General features: G+C 46.9%; 1 protein-coding gene across 3 annotated transcripts in view; it reads left to right on the forward strand.

The window, feature by feature from the left end:
- The first annotated feature begins 5,455 nt into the window (after positions 1 to 5,455).
- The window catches only part of LOC133234253 (group IID secretory phospholipase A2-like), a 42,570-nt gene continuing 29,677 nt past the window's right edge, over positions 5,456 to 18,348 (forward strand). Inside the window, exons 1-4 of one of the 3 annotated variants that reach the window (XR_009732089.1) lie at positions 5,456 to 5,537; positions 8,904 to 9,048; positions 10,805 to 10,911; positions 12,660 to 13,376. Coding sequence is in view for 2 of the 3 variants with exons in the window: in XM_061394585.1 (XP_061250569.1) it covers positions 5,498 to 5,537; positions 8,904 to 9,048; positions 12,660 to 12,681 (207 nt within the window). In the remaining variant the exon portion in view is untranslated. Of the gene's footprint in view, positions 5,538 to 8,903; positions 9,049 to 10,804; positions 10,912 to 12,659; positions 13,377 to 18,348 lie in introns of those variants that run through there. The other 2 variants (XM_061394585.1, XM_061394567.1) reach the window with 2 other exon arrangements.

Genomic DNA, 18,348 nt, shown 5'->3' on the forward strand with positions numbered 1-18,348 from the left:
CAAAGGCTTTGGCATAGTCAATAAAGCAGAAATAGATGTTTTTCTGGAACTCTCTTGCTTTTTCAATGATCCAGCAGATGTTGGCAATTTGATCTCTGGTTCCTCTGCCTTGTCTCAATCCAGCTTGAACATCTGAAAGTTCAGGGTTCATGTATTGCTGAAGCCATGCTTGGAGAATTTTGAGCATTACTTTACTAGCGTGTGAGATGAGTACAATTGTGCAGTAGTTTGAGCATTCTTTAACATTGCCTTTCTTTGGTATTGGAATGAAAACTGACCTTTTCCAGTCCTGTGTCCACTGCTGAGTTTTCCAAGTTTGCTGGCATATTGAGTGCAGCACTTTCACAGCATCATCTCTCAGGATTTGAAATAGGTCAACTGGAATTCCATCACCTCCACTAGCTTTGTTCGTAGTGATGCTTTCTAAGGCCCACTTGACTTCACATTCCAGGATGTCTGGCTCTAGGTGAGTGATCACACCATCATGATCATCTTGGTTGTGAAGATCTTTTTTGTACAGTTCTTCTGTGTATTCTTGCCACCTCTTCTTAATATCTTCTGCTCCTGTTAGGTCCATATTATTTCTGTCCTTTTTAAGCCCGTCTTTGCACGAAATGTTCCCTTGTTATCTCTAATTTTCTTGAAGATTCTCTACTCTTTCCCATTTTGTTGTTTTCCTCTATTTCTTTGAATTGATCACTGAAGAAGGCTTTCTTATCTCTTCTTGCTATTCTTTGGAACACTGCATTCAGATGCTTATATCTTTCCTTTTCTCCTTTGCTTTTTGATTCTCTTCTTTTCACAGCTATTTGTATGGCCTCCCCAGACAGCCATTTTGTTTTTTTGCATTTCTTTTCCATGGGGATGGTCTTGATCCCTGTCTCCTGTGCAATGTCACAAACCTCAGTCAATAGTTCATCAGGCACTCTATCTATCAGATCTAGGCCCTTAAATCTATTTCTCACTTCCACTGTATAATCATAAAGGATTTGATTTAGGTCATACCTGAATGGTCTAGTGGTTTTCTCCACTTTCTTCAATTTCAGTCTGAATTTGGCAATAAGGATTTCATGATCTGAGCCACAGTCAGTTCTTGGTCTTGTTTTTGCTGACTGTATAGAGCTTCTCCATCTTTGGCTGCAAAGAATATAATCAATCTGATTTCAGTGTTGACCATCTGGGGATGTCCATGTATAGAGTCTTCTCTTGTCTTGTTGGAAGAGGGTGTTTGCTATGACCAGTGTGTTCTCTTGGCAAAACTCTATTAGCCTTTGGCCTGCTCCATTCCATGCCCCAAGGCCAAATTTGCCTGTTACTCCAGGTGTTTCCTGACTTCCTACTTTTGCATTCCAGTCCCCTATAATGAAAAGAACACCTTTTTTTGGGTGTTAGTTCTAAAAGGTCTTGTAGGTCTTCATAGAACCGTTCAACTTCAGCTTCTTCAGCGTTACTGGTCGGGGCATAGGCTTGGATTACTGTGGTACTGAATGGTTTGCCTTGGAAACGAACAGAGATCATTCTGTCATGTTTGAGATTGCATCCAAGTACTGCGTTTCAGACTCGTTTGTTGACCATGATGGCTACTCCATTTCTTCTACGGGATTCCTGCCCACAGTAGTAGATATAATGGTCATCTGAGTTAAATTCACCCATTCCAGTCTATTGTAGTTCGCTGATTCCTAGAATGTTGGCATTCACTCTTGCCATCTCCTATTTGACCACTTCCAATTTGCCTTGATTCATGTACCTAACATTTCAGGTTCCTGTGCAATATTGCTCTTTACAGCATTGGACCTTGCTTCTATCACCAGTCCCATCCACAACTGGATATTGTTTTTGCTTTGGCTCCATCCCTTCATTCTTTTTGGAGTTATTTCTCCACTGATCTCCAGCAGCATATTGGGCACCTACTGACATGGGGATTTCCTCTTTCAGTGTCTTACCTTTTTACCTTTTCATACTGTTAATGGGGTTCTCAAGGCAAGAATACTGAAGTGGTTTGCCATTCCCTTCTCCAGTGGACCACATTCTATCAGACCTCTCCACCATGAGCCGCCAGTCTTGGGTGGCCCCAGAGGCATGGCTTAGTATCATTGCGTTAGACAAGGCTGTGGTCCTAGTGTGATTAGATTGACTAGTTTTCTTTGATTATGGTTTCAGTGTGTCTGCCCTCTGATGCCCTCTTGCAACACCTACCGTCTGACTTGGGTTTCTCTTACCTTGAATGTGGGGTATCTCATCACGGTTGTTCCAGCAAAGCGCAGCCACTGCTCCTTACCTTGGACGAGGGGTATCTCCTCACCCCTGCCCCTCCTGAACTTGAATGTGGAGTAGCTCCTCTCGGCCCTCCTGTGCCCGTGCAGCCACCACTCCTTGGATGTGGAGATATTAAAAAAAAAAAAAAAAACTGGATCAAATTTCTGGAGAGAAACAAATACACTGAGAAGACAGACTGGAGAGGATTAATGCAGATTAGACAATGTAAAAGCAAAGGTTATCTATTTATTCTGTTCATTTTAAGCAGCGAAGGTGCAGATGAAGATGATGGTGGGGGGAGTCACCGTAGCTCACATTTGTTGGTTTCTGGGTACTGACTGAGCTCTGTCCCCATATCACCACATTTAATTCCCACAAGTCTATGAAGCAGGTGCTATGGTAACCAAGCTGGACCCTATGGTGCTTTCCCAGGACACCTGCCCCCACTTGAGTCTTCCACCTGCCTCTCACCTATGAAAAAAAACTTTAACCTCCTAGGTCTTCCCCCAGTTCCAATGAATGCATTTAATCAAGAAGTAAGAAAAATGCAAAGCCAAAAGAAAACAGTCAAGCAGGACAAAAACAACAATAGTTTAGCCATTAAGCAAACTTGAGGACCTTTAGTTCCTCCTTAAGGGCTGTTCTAAGCCAATCATATGAACTGTTTCACAGACTTCACCACGTGGAAGAAGTCAACTGTATGTAAGCTGTCACAAACACATAGACCCCAGACGACTGGAACCAGAAGGTTGACGATATTGACCCCTTAGTTCTCTTATCACCAACCAATCATAAGAATGCCCACAGGCTGACCACACACCCCCAAACCCCTTCCCCTTAGCCTGTCTTTAAAGCCTTCCCTGAAAGCCACCATGGGAATTCAGGCCATTTGAGAAAGAGTTGGACACGACTGAGCGACTGAACTGAACTGAACTCAGCATTAGCTGTCTGGACTGCTTGCTTGGTGCCCTGCAGTAAACAATGCTCTTTACTTCACCATGACTTGAAGTCAATAGACTGGCTTTTCTGGGCAAGTGGACTCAAGTTTGGTTCCGTAACACTCTCACCACCCTGTTTCACGCGTGAGAAAATGGAAGACACGGAGCTGAGCAGCTTTCTCCCGGGAAGCATCTGGAACGCCGGCCTCTTTGTCTCCATGTGATGCTACATAATCTGTGTGCGGTCACCATAACGGCATTCTCTCTGAGGGTCTGTTGCACACAACCTGTTGTGTGCATGTGGTCTCTAAAGCCCACGGCCATCAGAGGAGAGAGGGACGGTTGCCTCCACATTGTCTACGTTCTGCACATGAGGAAAGCAAGGCTCTTGAGGTCAAATGACTTTCCCAGGGTCCCAAGATGGTAGGAGAAGAAGCTAGAGTTTGAATGTGTTCCCTTTGAACTGTGCCCTGGGACCTATGGGAATGTCTGGGACAGCAGATTTTGAAGACTTTTTGCAGCATCTATCAAGTCTTCTCTCCCACTAGGGCAAAGACTTCTGGAATCAGCAGAAGTCCTGGCCACTTTTGCTTCTGTCTGATTGAGACCAACTCAGGGGGAAGCTGGGGCTCAGAAGGGTAACCACAGGCCTAGAAGAGTGCACAGGAAGGTCCCACAGTGGTCAGAGCATAAAGGGAAAGAGCATATGGCTACAGAGCACACACGGGGGAGGCATGCCCAAGACTATGCCAGAGAGACTTCATGTATTTGCTGCTTAGTATTTTGCATGCAGATTGCTTTTTCATGTATGAGATGATCAGTTAATGACTGAGTCTAGGAATAAAGGAAAATTAGATTTTAAACAGACAGGGAAGAGGGAGAGGGAGATCACCCAGCCTTGACCTGACTTTTTTTGGGTAGACCAGTTAGCTGGCAGCAAAGAGGTCAGCCTGTGCTCTATGCTCTTGAACAGCCATCTGACAGGCACCAAAGAAGCTCAGTTTCTGCTCTTGTGGACTCTCCGGCAAACCTTAGGGGTTACTGGTAGAGCGTTTGCAGCAGACTACCCATTTGTAATGTCAAGCATGTCTTGCCATCAGCACCTCCACCCTAGTTGGGCTGGGTCCACGTCATTTGCCTCATTAGGAGTCCCATTTTAAACTGGGGCAGACCTTCTGCAGGGTAAGTTGTCAACACATGTCAATTGCCTTCAAATTGTAGGTGTGCTTTGACTCAGCAAGCCCACTTCAGGAGTACACCCTATAGAAACGATTCTGGGCAGGGACGAGATTTCATCTCAAAGAGTTTTTTCACTGTCCTGCTGTGTGGTCTAGAATAGTATGATATTGGAAATAACCCGTATGCCCAACAATAGGGGATTCTTTAAATGAATGGCATACAAGGCTACCTTTCAAAATCTGCAGGAGATGATTTAACAACATAGAAATATATTCAAGTTATTTTAGTAAATGAAAAGACAGACTACAACGTACTACCTGTAATGTTTACCTAATTTGGTCAGGGAACAGTGTGGAAAGATATATACAGAGAGTAATAGAGCCAGGATAACATTGACACCAAGATGTTAATGATGGAAACAACTTAAGCACCCATCAATGGATGAGTGCGTAAAGAAGATGCCGTTTGTGCATATGTGTGTGTGTGTACAAACATGTTAAAATAGAGAGTAAAATGGTGGTTACAGAAAGTGGGGTCGGGGGGGGGGCTAGGATAAGTATTGTATAAGTGTACGAACTTGCAACAAGTAGTAAATAAGTCCTAGACAGTACAGTGCATATAGACAACAATGTTGTGTCATAATCACCAAACTTGCCTAGAGACTAGATCTTAATTATTCCAGCCACAAAGAGAAATTGTAATTATGTGATGTGATAGAAATGCTAGTTATTGCTGCACTAACACAAGGTCATGATATATAAATGTATCACATCAATATATTGTACACTTAAATTTACACAATGTTACAACAATGTCAATTTCATTGAAAAAATTAATGGTGATGAATGGATTCACAAATGATTTTAAATTGCTTCTAGTTGTTCAAGTTCTCCAAATCTTCTATGCCAAACATGCAATCAAAAACATTTTTTAAAGATATTGAAAACAGAAATAAAATTCCGCATTGCCAGAAAAGAGGAAACACAAAGAGCATGGGTGACCTCCAGCAGAGCTGAAGCTGGGAGGGCGGGATCCAGCTCAGCGAGCAGGGCCCATCTGATATAAGGGGCTGCTGCCTCACAAGGGACTTCCAGTCGCTGCCTCCACTGCTCTGTGCTGCGGTCATGGGCCTCTCCCTGCTCTGCGCACTGCTGGTCTTTGCTGGTAAGTGGGGACACCACCCACGGCCGGGAAGGTGGGGAGGGAAGCTGGGATGCCCTGTATCTCTTTCCTAAACTGAGCTGCTGTGCTGATCATCACTGCCCCAGTCTCCAGTCCCCCACTATTCGGCCCCCTGCAAGGAGTCGTCAGTGGCTCAATCCCCTGGAACAGTGGCTTCAGTCAGAGAGCTGTGGGTGGCCAAGCTATGTGGCAGGCAAAGGCGGGAAACTAGAAGTTCAGAAACTGGGCTCCAGCTGAACTGACATCTGTGGTACTTCGGACACAAACCACAGAAATGGATCTGCTCTCCTGTGTCCCTCTGACTAGATAATAGTAATCTCTTACATATGCACACCTCTCCACACTTTTAGGGGGCTTTCCTAGTGGCTCAGTCAGTAAAGAATCCGCCTGCAATGCAAGAGACTGAAGTTTGATCCCTGGGTTGGCAAGATCCCCTGGAGAAGAAAATGGCAATCCACTCCAGTATCCTTGCCTGGGAAATCCCATGGACAGCAGAGCCTAGGAAGCTAGAGTCCATGGGGTTGAAAGAATTGAACACGACTTAGTGATAAACCACTACATTTTTAGAACCCTTTCAGCTCCCTTGACCCTGGGGGTTCTGTTGTCCATTGGGAAATGGTGAAGTTTCCATCTGATCTTTAACAGATCAAATGTTGCAAATCTGGTTGCTAGCAAACTGGAGTTTTTACTTGTTGATCCATCTCAGAATATGTGATATGAGAAAGGATTTGCACTTCATTTTTTTAATGTGCTTTATGTTGTTTTGGGGGCTCCCAAATTCCCTAGAGGAACACATCAGCAGGGTTACAGTGAAAACCATTAGGAAAACTGCAATCAAGCTGCACAAATTCGTCTCTCAGATACAAAGAGTCAATATGGTATAGAGATGAAATACACAGATGAACCTGCATTTAGATGCTGGCCCATCAGCTTCCGGTGGTATGACCTTGGCCAAGTCTCCCTACCCCTCTATATCCTCATCTGTAAAGTGGGCACAATAACATGCTTTTCATTGGGTTGTTAGAAGGACTCTAATGAGAAAATATATACAAAACCTTAGCAAGTGTAAGTAACAGTTAGCGAGAAGTAACTTCACACAAAGTGCATGCATGAGTTAGTAGTGATATTGCCCCTGCCACTGTCGCTAACCCTTGGGAGAAGGGGCTCCATCCTCCTAAGCGACAGCTGAGGATGGAAAAAGCAACCAAGGCAGGAATCACTGTTAAGCTAAGTCAGTGTCCTGAAGCCCTCTTGACCACAAGTTGAGCTCCTCGATCCCAAGGACTGGGTTGACCTCACTGTAAAACTGTGAGAAATAAGACCACTGAAAGCACCCCGAATCAAAGCTGAATTTGTTTGCTTGGCGAGGAACAGCTGCAGAATTCAGGTGTGAATTTGTGTGGCTACTTCTAAACTGGAATAGAAAGGTCTAAACTTGGGGTGCACAAGGGGATGGAGGTTCAGCAAAAAGGTGAGATTCTGAATTCAGATCCCTGGCTGGCTTATTGGGTGCACGTTAACTCTCTTGGCCGTGGGCTGTTTCTGGGGCCTTATCACCAAATCTGGGGTTCCAAGGGGGCTGGGGCCATTCCTCAGCACAGTCAAAATTAGTAAGGTTTCTCTTTAACATGTGTACAGCTAGAGCCACCATGGCAGACGAGAGTGGCAATGTGGACTTCCACACACTGGGACACGACCCACCTGCGAGTCCCAGACTCTACCAGTCACTGTCTAGCTGCAGCCCTGGTGGCTCAGACAGTAAAGCATCTGCCTGAAATGGACCCAGATCCGATCCCGGGGTCGGGAAGATCCCCTGGAGAACAGAATGCTATCCACTCCAGTATTCTTTCCTGGAGCATCCCATGGACAGAGGAGCCTAGCAGGCTACAGTCCATGGGTTGCAAAGAGTCGGGCCCCACTGAGTAACTATCACTTTCTTCACAAGGCAAGCACCCTGCTTCTGATGGCACCCCCGGCCCACTGCATGAGTTCATCCCAGCCCCAGCTTTCCCTAGTTTAGGGCTCTCCCCTGCTTATTACTCACTTTATTTGAGAGCTTCATTATAACACCATTTACTTGAGGGTGGGGGGTGAGCTTCCAAAACTAGGGTCACCCGAAGGGGCCTCCTCAGCCCAGTCTGTCTGAGACTCAGGGCTCCATCTGTGTTCTTGGTCATCTCCTGAGGTTGCACACAGGTACATTCCAGTCCCTTTCGCATCTCATCTGTTTCTCCCAAATTCTTCCCTGAACTCACTGGCTTAATATATTTTATTTATCCTAACTCAATATAATGCATTCCTCTCTCCCAACAAAATGAATTTCCTTTATGATCAATTCTCACCAGCAGATATTATGACTGAAGTGAAAAATATTCATGAAAAACATTGATTTCTAAATCACGCTGCTTCCCAGAAGAGCCATGCATAGTTTTTTAAAGAGGCTTTTTTAAAAAATGATTTTATTTATTTTATTTTATTTCTGGGAGTGATGGGTCTCCGTTGCTGGGTGAGGTTTCTCTCTAGTAGCGGTGTGTGGGCTTCTCAGCACAGGGGGTTCCTTGTTGTGGAAGGAAGGTGCTGGGGGCGTAGGTTTCAGTAACTGCAGCACGTGGGCTCTGTAGTTGTGGCTCCCAGGCACAACAGCTGTGGTGCACGGGCTTAGCTGCTCCTCGGCACGTGGGCTCTTCCTGGACCAGGGATTGAACTTGTGTCTCCTGCACTGGCAGGCGGATTCTTTACCACTGAGCCACCAGGGAAGCCCCACACATACTGTTTAATGTGTGGATTCCCTGTGGGCTGTGGTGGGAGTTGGGGGTGGCGGGGGGAGTGTCTTCCTACTACAGAATGTGACCCAGAGACAGAGCAGAACCAGACTGCCCTGGGCTTTAATCCTGCTCCTCTGTTTACCAGCTACCATGACCTGGAACAAGTTACTGAGCCTCAGTGTGTTCATCCCTAAAATGGACATTAAAAACAGCATTTATGGTTCCAATACTGGCTTCTTAGTTTTCATACATATACCATGATGAGAGGAAACTGAATGGGGAGGTGTATGAGATCTCTTTATATGATCTTGGCAACTTTTCTCTACATCGAGAATAAACCAAAATAAAAGGATTAAAAAAAAAGAGTCTCTCATGGAAAGGAAGGAGTCAATAAGTCTCCACATGAAAAGATCCACGGAAATCAGTTACCAACTGTCATTATATTTCCAATAGCCGTAGTGTTTGTTGTTACTTTATTATCCAAGGTCATTGGTTTGGCCCAGGCAGAGCAGAGGTGCCAGGCCTGCAGCCCCTGGACTCCCTGAGACTCACGTCCTCTCCTTGTGGCTGGGCTCCTTGGCAGGTGTGGCTCCAGCCGAGGCCGACATACTGGACCTGAACGAGATGATCAGACAAGTGACGGGGAAGATCCCCATCTTCTTCTATTCACACTATGGCTGTTACTGCAGAAAAGGTGGCCAAGGCCAACCCAGAGATGCCACAGACTGGTAATGCCTCCCAATCGTGCTCTGCCTCTCCCCAGGGACCCTCCCCTTTCCCCTCCTGCTTCTTCTCCATCCATTTATTCATTTGGTGCCATGTGCTGTTGAAGCCTAGCCTGAAGGAGTTTGAGCATTACCTTGCTAGCATGTGAAGCGAGCACAATTGTGCAGTAGTTTGAACATTCTTCGGCATTGCCTTTCCTTGGGATCAGAACGAAACCTGACTTTTTCAGTCCTGTGGCCACTGCTGTTTTCCAAATTTCCCTGCCTTATTGAGTGTAGTACTTTTACAGCATCATCTTTTAGGGTTTGAAAGAGCTTACCTGGAATTCCATCACTTCCAATAGCTTTGTTTCTAGTAAAGCTTCCTAAGGCCTACTTGACGTCACACAACAGGATGTCTGGCTGTAGGTCAGTGATCACACTGTGGTGGTTATCCAGGTTATTAAGTCCTTTTTTGTATAGTTCTTCTGTGTATTCTTGCCACGTCTTCTTAATCTCTTTCACTTCTGTTAGGTTCCTACCATTTCTGTCCTTTACTGTGCCCATCTTTGCATGCAATATTCCCCTGGTGTCTCCAATTTTGTTGATGAGATCTCTAGTCCTTCACATTCTGTTGTTTTCCTCTATTTCTTTGCACTGATCACTGAGGAAGGCTTTCTTATCTCTCCTTGCTCTTTCTGGAACTCTGCATTGATTTGGAAAAATCTTTCCCTTTGTCTTTTGCCTTTCGCTTCTCTTCTTTTCTCAGCTATTTGTAAGGTATCCTCAGACAACTATTTTAATTTCTTACATATCTTTTTCTTTGGGATGATTTTGGTTACCACCTCCTGTATAATGTTCTGAACCACAGCCCATAGCTGTTCTTCAAGGCACTGTGTCTATCAGATCGAATCCCTTGAATCTATTAATCACCTCCACTGTATAATCACAAGGGATTTGATTTAGGTCTTATCTGAATGTTCTCATATTTTTCCCTGCTAGGAACTCCACTGAGCTCTGATCCAGCCCCAGCCCTTCTGGAGGGTTCCTCAGACTTTCTGAAGTCTGTCTTGCACTCTCAACCCCAAACTAGTTAGAAGAGCCACAGACACTTCCCATTGCCGTTGAACATTGTTTTTAAAAAAGTCCCACTTCATTTTGCCACGATCTCACTGGTTTTCACAGCAACCCAGGGATCTGCCAGAGGAGGGATGAGAGCCAGCCAGGCCCGAGGCCAGCACCCTCACCCACCACATACAGGCTGTATGATCCTGGGCATGTGGCCTGACCGCCCAGAGCCTCAGTTTCCTCATTTGTGCAATGGGGATAATGCTAGTACCTCTATCCCAGAGCGGCCAAAAGGATTAAGAGAGAATTCCTAGGTAGAGCAGGTGCCTGGTACACAGGAGGGAATCTTCCTCATAGTTCAGATGGTAAACAATCTTCCTGCAATGCTGGAGACCCGGGTTCGATTCCTGGGTCAGGAAGAGCCCCTGGAGAAGGAAATGGCAACCCACCCCAGTATTCTTGCCTGGAGAATCACATGGACAGAAGATCCTGGCGGGCTACGGTCCATGGGTTCGCAAGAGTCAGACACGCCTTAGAGACTAAACCACCACCTGGTACACAGGAAGCACTCGAGAAGTTTTAGCTAGAAAGAAGATTAGACCCTGGCAGGTCTTGACTTCCGAGGCAGATACGCAGTTTCTGCTCTGAGGCAGGGGCAACCTGAGACTCAAGTCAGCCAAGGACTCACCCACCTCCTGTCCTCTCCTGCCAGATGCTGCCATGAACATGACTGCTGCTACCGTCACCTGAAATCTGACAACTGTGACATCAGCTTCGACCACTATGACTACACCTTTTTCCAGGGGAAAGTCCAGTGTTGTGAGTGCCTGGGCCTCAGGGTTGGAGTAGGAGGCTGAGCAAAGGAGTTATCGCACACATTGCTTTCGTATGCTGTGTGACAAAGCACAAGCTGCTCAGCCTCTCTGTTTTTCTCATATATCCAGTTCAATATCTGGGCTGTGAAGGAGAGGCAGCAATAGGGGTAGGAGTATGGAGAGGTCCCATAGGCACTTTGACCCCTTTAGGATCTGGAAGGCTGCCAGACCTCAGCTTAGATCCCAGACCCACCACTGACCAGCTGTGTGACCTTGAACACTTTGCTTAACTTCTCTGAACCTCAGGATCCTCCTCTGGAAACTCAGGATGATAACAGCATTCTACTCCATAAAGTTAATTCAAAAACTAAAATAGGAGGAGACATAAGGTGCCCTGCAGATGCATGCTTGATGAATTCTCCGGCTACTGAGGTTAGTGTTCATTTTTTCATCATCATGGGTTCAAGAGCAACCCAGATAGGAGGCAGCACCACCCCGGTGATCACTTTCTTGTTGTTCTTGGTCACTACATCACATCTTACTCTTCGCAACCCCATGACGTGTGACCCGCCCATCTGCTCTGTCCACAGGATTTCCCAGGCAAAAATACTGGAGTGTGTTGCCATTTCCTTGCTCGGGGATCTTCCTGACCCAGGACTTGAGCCCATGTCTCCTGCTTGGCAGGCAAATTCTGAGCCACCTGGGAAGCCCTGATCTCCATTTTACTGACAAGAAAACTGAAACTAGAGTGCACTGTTTGCTCAGGGTCACACAGCTACAAATGAGAAAGCCTGGGCTGTAACCCAGGTCACCAAGCCCCAGAGTCCACGCATGGAGAAAGGCAGCAAGTCCCGGGGCTAGAAGCTGAATGGGCTCACCAGCTGTCCCTGTCAACTGAGAACTTAGTGGCAACAACTGAAATGGCCAACATTTATAGACCACTTACTATGTGCTAAAGGCTTTGCCTTCTTATTTTAATCTGAATATATATATATATATATATATGTATGTATACATAATCTTTTCCCTTATAGATTATTACAAAATACTGAGCAGAGTTCCCCATGCTATAGAGTAGGTCCGGCTCTCTTATCCCCATTTGACAGATGGTGAAACTGAAGCACCATGGTCTGTCTTTCCTCAGAGTCTTTGCACATGCTGTTCCTTCTGCCAGGAACAATCCGTCTCCTCCACCCTGGCTTTCCAGAGTAGGAGCAACAGCTCACTCTTCTGATCTCAGCTCAAATGGCTTTTGACACTCAGTCAGTCCCATCAGTTACCAGCTCAGAGCCCCTGTCTTGTTCCTTACTTCCGGGTAAGCACAGTTGCACTCACTTCTGTGAAGGGCAGGGAGGCCTGGCACGCTGGCATCCGTGGGGTCACAAAGAGTCAGACAGGACTGAGCCACTGAACAACAACGACCACACGCTTCTCTGACATTTGCCCACCCCCGCCCCGCCCCAGGGGAGTGTGAACTCAGGTGTCCATTCTGTTCTCCTCTCCCTCCTAAGACTCCCGAAGGACAGGTGCTCAGTTGCTTACTGAACGGATGAATGAACGAAGGACCAATGGCACAAAGGGAGGTCACACCCCATGCCCAAGGTCACAGAGCCAGAGTCCAAGGACCCGGGAAGGGCACCAAAGGGTGGACGAGGGCTGAGCTGCCTTCAGCAGCTCCCCTCCAGGGGCGACGACCCACCCTACCACGGGAAGGGGCAGACCGCTTAAGTGCCCTCCTTCACTCCCTCGCAGCCACCAAGGGGAGCTGGTGTGAGCAGCAGCTGTGCGCCTGTGACAAGACGTTGGCCTTCTGCCTGCAGCGGAACCTGAACACCTACAAGAATCACCTGCGTCGTCTGTCCAGATGCGAGGGCGAGACTCTAGCCTGTCCCCCTGCATCTTGAGCTCTGGGGAAGGCCCCCCAGGACCACTGGCCACAGCCCCGACCCCCGCCTGGAGCCTTTAAAGCACTCCTGGAAGAGGAAGGGGCTTGGCCTCACCCCTAGCTACCACTTGCCTCTTGGACCTTCTGAATCTCCCAGGCTGTCTGTTCCGAGGGTGGATTGAGATCTTAGGAAAAACCAAGGCCAGGGAGCCGACAGGGGGTGTGTGTGTTTGGGCCAAAGCAGTGGGCAATGGGGCAGGGTCTGTGGCCAGGGTGGGGCAGGTTCTCCCTTCATGACCACTCACCAGGCCCCTCGGGGCTCCCCCCACCCCTAAAACACCATCCAAGCAGCTGCCAGAGTGGCCTCTGTAAAGGGCGATATGGATCTTTCTGTCCATGGGACTCTGCTTCTTCAAACCCCAAGGCCCTGAGTCCTGCCTCCCCCTCCATCCCACCCCTCCAGTCATCACAGGACACATGTGTACCTATGGCTGATTCATGCTGACGTGTGGCAGAAACCAACACAATATTACAAAACAGTTATCCTCCAATTAAAAATAAATACATGAGAAAAAAAAAGAAAACCCACAACCCCAAGGCTCTGCACATCCAGGACAGGGCGGGGGGCAGCAGGCAGGGTGTCTGGGACCCATTACTACCTGGCAGTGTGTCCCTGTCCCTTGGAGCCTTGGGGACCCTTGCAGACTTGGCTAATGCTTGTCTTGGATTCATTGCAGCTCTGGAGGCCAAAGCAGTACCCCGAGCCCAGAGGGGTTCAGTAAATACTTTTCGAGGCAAGGACTAGACCAAGCTCCCTGGGCTCCAGGTCTGCAGGCCATGGGACTTCCGGGCACTCTTTCCTCTCTGACTGCCAGGCATTTGCTCAACCTGGACTTCTGCAGCGACGCTCCACTGGCCTGCTGTCCCCCAGGTAGCTAAGCCCACCCGAGGCTCCTCGGGGTCCAAGGGCTGCTTCCTACAGTCTTGCCTGGCGAATTCCTCTCCAGTTCCAAGGGCTCAGTCCCACCCTCAAGCTCCCGCAGCACTTTATGGGTCTTCACCTTGCCGAGCTCCCACTTGAGTGGTGTGTGATTGTCTGGGCCGCTCTGAGCAGACTGGAGCTCCGGGAGGGTGGAGTCCACGTCACTCTCATCTCTGCTTCCTCTGCTCCCCCAGGTGATAGGTGTGCAGTCAATGCTTTGGAATCAAAGGAGCCCCCAGAGAAGAGATGGAGGTGGGGGCAGGTGGTGTTCAGGCCCCACCCAGATCCCCTCTTGGCCCAGGTTCCCAACCCAGGGGTCAGCTGCCAAGTGCGCACTTCGGCCTCCTTCTCTTGAGGATTGGCCCCAGGCTGCTGGGTGCCACCCTGCTCATCACCCACCCCTCCTCGCCCACCTCTAACCAGTGAGTTGGGAGAATGACACTGTGGAGGGCATAACCGCCCTCTCCCCGCCTGATGCAAGGCCATTTGGGTCGTACACGGCGTGCCCCAGGGCTCTTCCTGGGCTCAGCCTAGACGTCTGGATCTGTGCCCTGGCTGCCCTGTTTTCCTCTTTCTCCTACAGGTTTCTCCCTAAGGCACTTCCTCAATAAATCATTCCCTTGCCCAAGAATTCTCATCCCAGGCTTGGCAGTTAGGGAATCTGCCTTCATTGGATGAATGGATAGATGGTGAATATATTCTTACAAGAAGTCCCACCTGTCATTCATAAAGGATTAGCTACATGGCCGGGGCACCTGGAGCCACCCACACCATCCGGGCTGTGACACACATCTGTGAAAGAGCTGACCAAGTGGTTTTCCTTCTGCGTGAACCTCAGAGGCTCATGCCATAGAGCATAGTAGAGGCTAAGAACTATGGGTGCCAGGTTCAGATTCCAAGGTCTTTATTGGCAGTCCAGTGGCTAGAACTCTGCACCTTCTCTGCCAAGGGCCCAGATTCGATCTCTGTTTGGGGAACTAAGATCCCAAAACCTGAGCAGTTCAGTCCAATCACCCAGTAGTTTCCAACTCTTTATGACCCCATGGTGGGGCTCGCCAGCCTCCCTGTCCATCACCAACTCCAAGAGCTTACTCAAACTCATGTCCATTGATGAGTCAGTGATGCCATCCAACCATCTCATCCTCTTTTATCCCCTTCTCTTCCCACCTTCAATCTTTCCCAGCATCAGGGTCTTTTCCAATGTGTCAGTTCTTCACATCAGGTGGTCAAAGTATTGGAGTTTCAGCTTCAGCATCAGTCCTTCCAATGAATATTCAGGACTGATTTTCTTTAGGATGGGCTGGTTGGATTTCCTTGCAGTCCAAGGCACTCTCAAGAGTCTTCTCTAACATCACAGTTCAAAAGCATCAGTTCTTCGGCGCTCAGCTTTGTGTATAGTTCAACTCTCACATCCGTACATGACCACTGGAAAAACCATAACTTTGACTAGCTAGTCACTAGACATAGCTCTGCCAACCATACTTTGTTGGCAAAGTAACGTCTCTGCTTTTTAATATACTGTCTTGGTTGGTCATAACTTTTCTTCCAAGGAGTAAGTGTCTTTTAATTTCATGGCTGCAGTCACCATCTGCAGTGATTTTGGCCCAAAAAAATAGTCTGTCATGGTTTCCGTTGTTTCCCTATATTTGCCATGAAGTGCTGGGACCTGATGGCGTGATCTTAGTTTTCTGAATGTTGAGCTTTAAGCCAACTTTTTCACTCGCCTCTTTCACTTTCATCATGAGGTTCTTAAGTTCTTCGCTTTCTGCCATAAGGGTGGTGTCATCTGCATATCTAATGTTATTAATATTTCTCCCGGCAATCTTGATTCCAGCTTGTGCTTCATCCAGCCCAGTGTTTCGCATGATGTACTCTGCATAGAAGTTAAAATAGCAGGGTGACAATATACAGCCTTGACATACTCCTTTCCTGATATGGAACTAGTCTGTTGTTCCATGTCCAGTTCTAACTGTTGCTCCTTGACCTGCATACAGATTTCTCAGGAGGCAAGTAAGGCTGTCTGGTATTCCCATCTCTTGAAGAATTTCCACAGTTTGTTGTGATCCACACAGTCAAAGGCTTTGGCATAGTCAATAAAGCAGAAGTAGATGTTTTTTCTAAAACTCACTTGCTTTTTCAATGATCCAGTGAATGTTGGCAATTTGATCTCTGGTTCCTCTGCCTTTTCTCAATCCAGCTTGAACATCTGGAAGCTCATGGTTCACATACTATTGAAGCCTGGCTTGCAGAATTTTGAGCATTACTTTGCTAGTGTGTGAAATGAGTGCAATTGTGTGATAGTTTCAACATTCTTTGGCATTGCCTTCCTTTGGGGACTGGAATGAAAACTGACCTTTTCCAGTCCTGTGGCCACTGCTGAGTTTTCCAAATTTGCTGGCATATTGAGTGCAGCACTTTCATAGCATCATCTTCTAGGATTTGAAATAGCTCAACTGGAATTTCATCACCTCCACTAACTTTGTTCATAGTGATACTTTCTAAGGCCCACTTGACATCACATTCCAAGATATCTGGCTCTATGTGAGTGATCACATTGTCATGATTATCTGGGCCATGAAGATCTTTTTTGTGTAGTTCTTCTGTGTATTGTTGCCACCTCCTCTTAATATCTTCTGCTTCTGTTTGGTCTATACAATTTCTGTCCTTTATTGTGCCCATCTTTACATGAAAAGCTCCCTTGGTATCTTTAATTTTCTTGAAGAGATCTCTAGTCTTTCCCATTCTAGTGTTTTCTTCTATTTCTTTGAATTGATCGCTGAGGATGGCTTTCTTATCTCTCCTTGCTACTCTTTGTACAACGTCACAAACCTCTGTCCATAGTTCATCAGGCACTCTGTCTATCAGATATAATCCCTTGAATCTATTTCTCATTTCCACTATATACTTGTAAGGGATTTGGTTTTGGCACCCCACTCCAGTACTCTTGCCTGGAAAATCCCATGGACGGAGGAGCCTGGTAGGCTGCAGTCCATGAGGTTGCTAAGAGTCAGACACAACTGAGCGACTTCACTTTGACTTTTCACTTTCATGCATTGGGGAAGGTAATGGCAACCCACTCCAGTGTTCTTGCCTGGAGAATCCCAGGGATGGGGAGCCTGGTGGGCTGCTGTCTGTGGGGTCACACAGAGTCGGACAAGACTGAAGTGAGTTAGCAGCAGCAGCAGCAGCATCCCTGAATGGTCTAGTGGTTTTCCCTACTTTCTTCAATTTAAGTCTGAATCTAGCAATAAGGAGTTCATGATGTGAGCCACAGTCAACTCCCATCTTATTTTTGCTGACTGTATAAAACTTCTCCTATAGAACTTCTCCTTCTTCCTCTTCTTCTCTTTGGCTACAAAGAATATAATCAATCTGATTTCGGTATTGACCATCTGGTGATGTCCACATGTAGAGTCGTCTCTTGTGTTGTTGGAAGAGGGTGTTTGCTATAAACAGTGCATTCTCTTGGCAAAATACTCTTAGCCTTTGACCTGCTTCATATTGTACTCCAAGGCCAAATTTGCCTGTTACTCCAGGTATCTGTTGACTTCCTACTTTTGCATTCCAGTCTCCTATAAAGAAAAGGACATCTTTTTTAGGTGTTAGTTCTAGAAGGTTATGTAGGTCTTCATAGAACCATTCAATTTCAGCTTCTTCAGCATTACTGGTTGGGTCAGAGACTTGGATTACTGTGATATTGAATGGTTTGCCTTGGAAATGAACAGAGATCATTCTGTCATTTTTGAGATTGCATCCAAGTACTGCATTTCACACTCTTCTATTGACTATGATAGCTACTCCATTTCTTCTAAGGGATTCTTGCCCACAGTAGTAGATATAATGGTCATCTGAGTTAAATTCACCCATTCCAGTGCATTTTAGTTCACTGATTCCTAGAATGTTGATGTTTACTCTTGCCATCTCCTGTTTGACCACTTCCGATTTACTTTGAACCATGGACCTGACATTCCCGGTTCCTGTGCAACATTGCTCTTCACAGAGTCGGGCTTCACTTCCATCACCAGTCACGCCCACCACTGGGTGTTGCTCTGGCTCTGGCTCGTCTCGATCAAGATGGTAGAGTAGAAGGATGTGCGCTCATCATCTCTTGTGAGAACTCCAAAATTACAATGAGCTGCTGAACAAAAATCGACAAGAGAATATTGGATCCCACCAAAAAAAGACACGCCACGTCCAAGGACAAAAGAGAAGCCCCAGCAAGATGGTTCAGTTCAGTTCTGTTCAGTCGCTCAATCATGTCTGACTCTTTGCCACCCCATGAATCACAGCACGCCAGGCCTCCCTGTCCATCACCAACTACCGGAGTTCACTCAGACTCACATCCATCGCGTCAGTGATACCATCCAGGCATCTCATCCTCTGTTGTCCCCTTCTCCTCCTGCCCCCAATCCGTCCCAGCATCAGAGTCTTTTCCAATGAGTTAACTCTTTGCATGAGGTGGCCAAAGTACTGGAGTTTCAGCTTTAGCATCAGTCCTTCCAATGAACACCCAGGACTGATTTCCTTTAGAATGGACTGGTTGGATCTCCTTGCAGTCCAAGGGACTCTCAAGA

Source organism: Bos javanicus, chromosome 2 (genome assembly GCF_032452875.1).
Source record: "Bos javanicus breed banteng chromosome 2, ARS-OSU_banteng_1.0, whole genome shotgun sequence".
NCBI classification, from domain to species: Eukaryota; Metazoa; Chordata; class Mammalia; order Artiodactyla; family Bovidae; genus Bos; species Bos javanicus.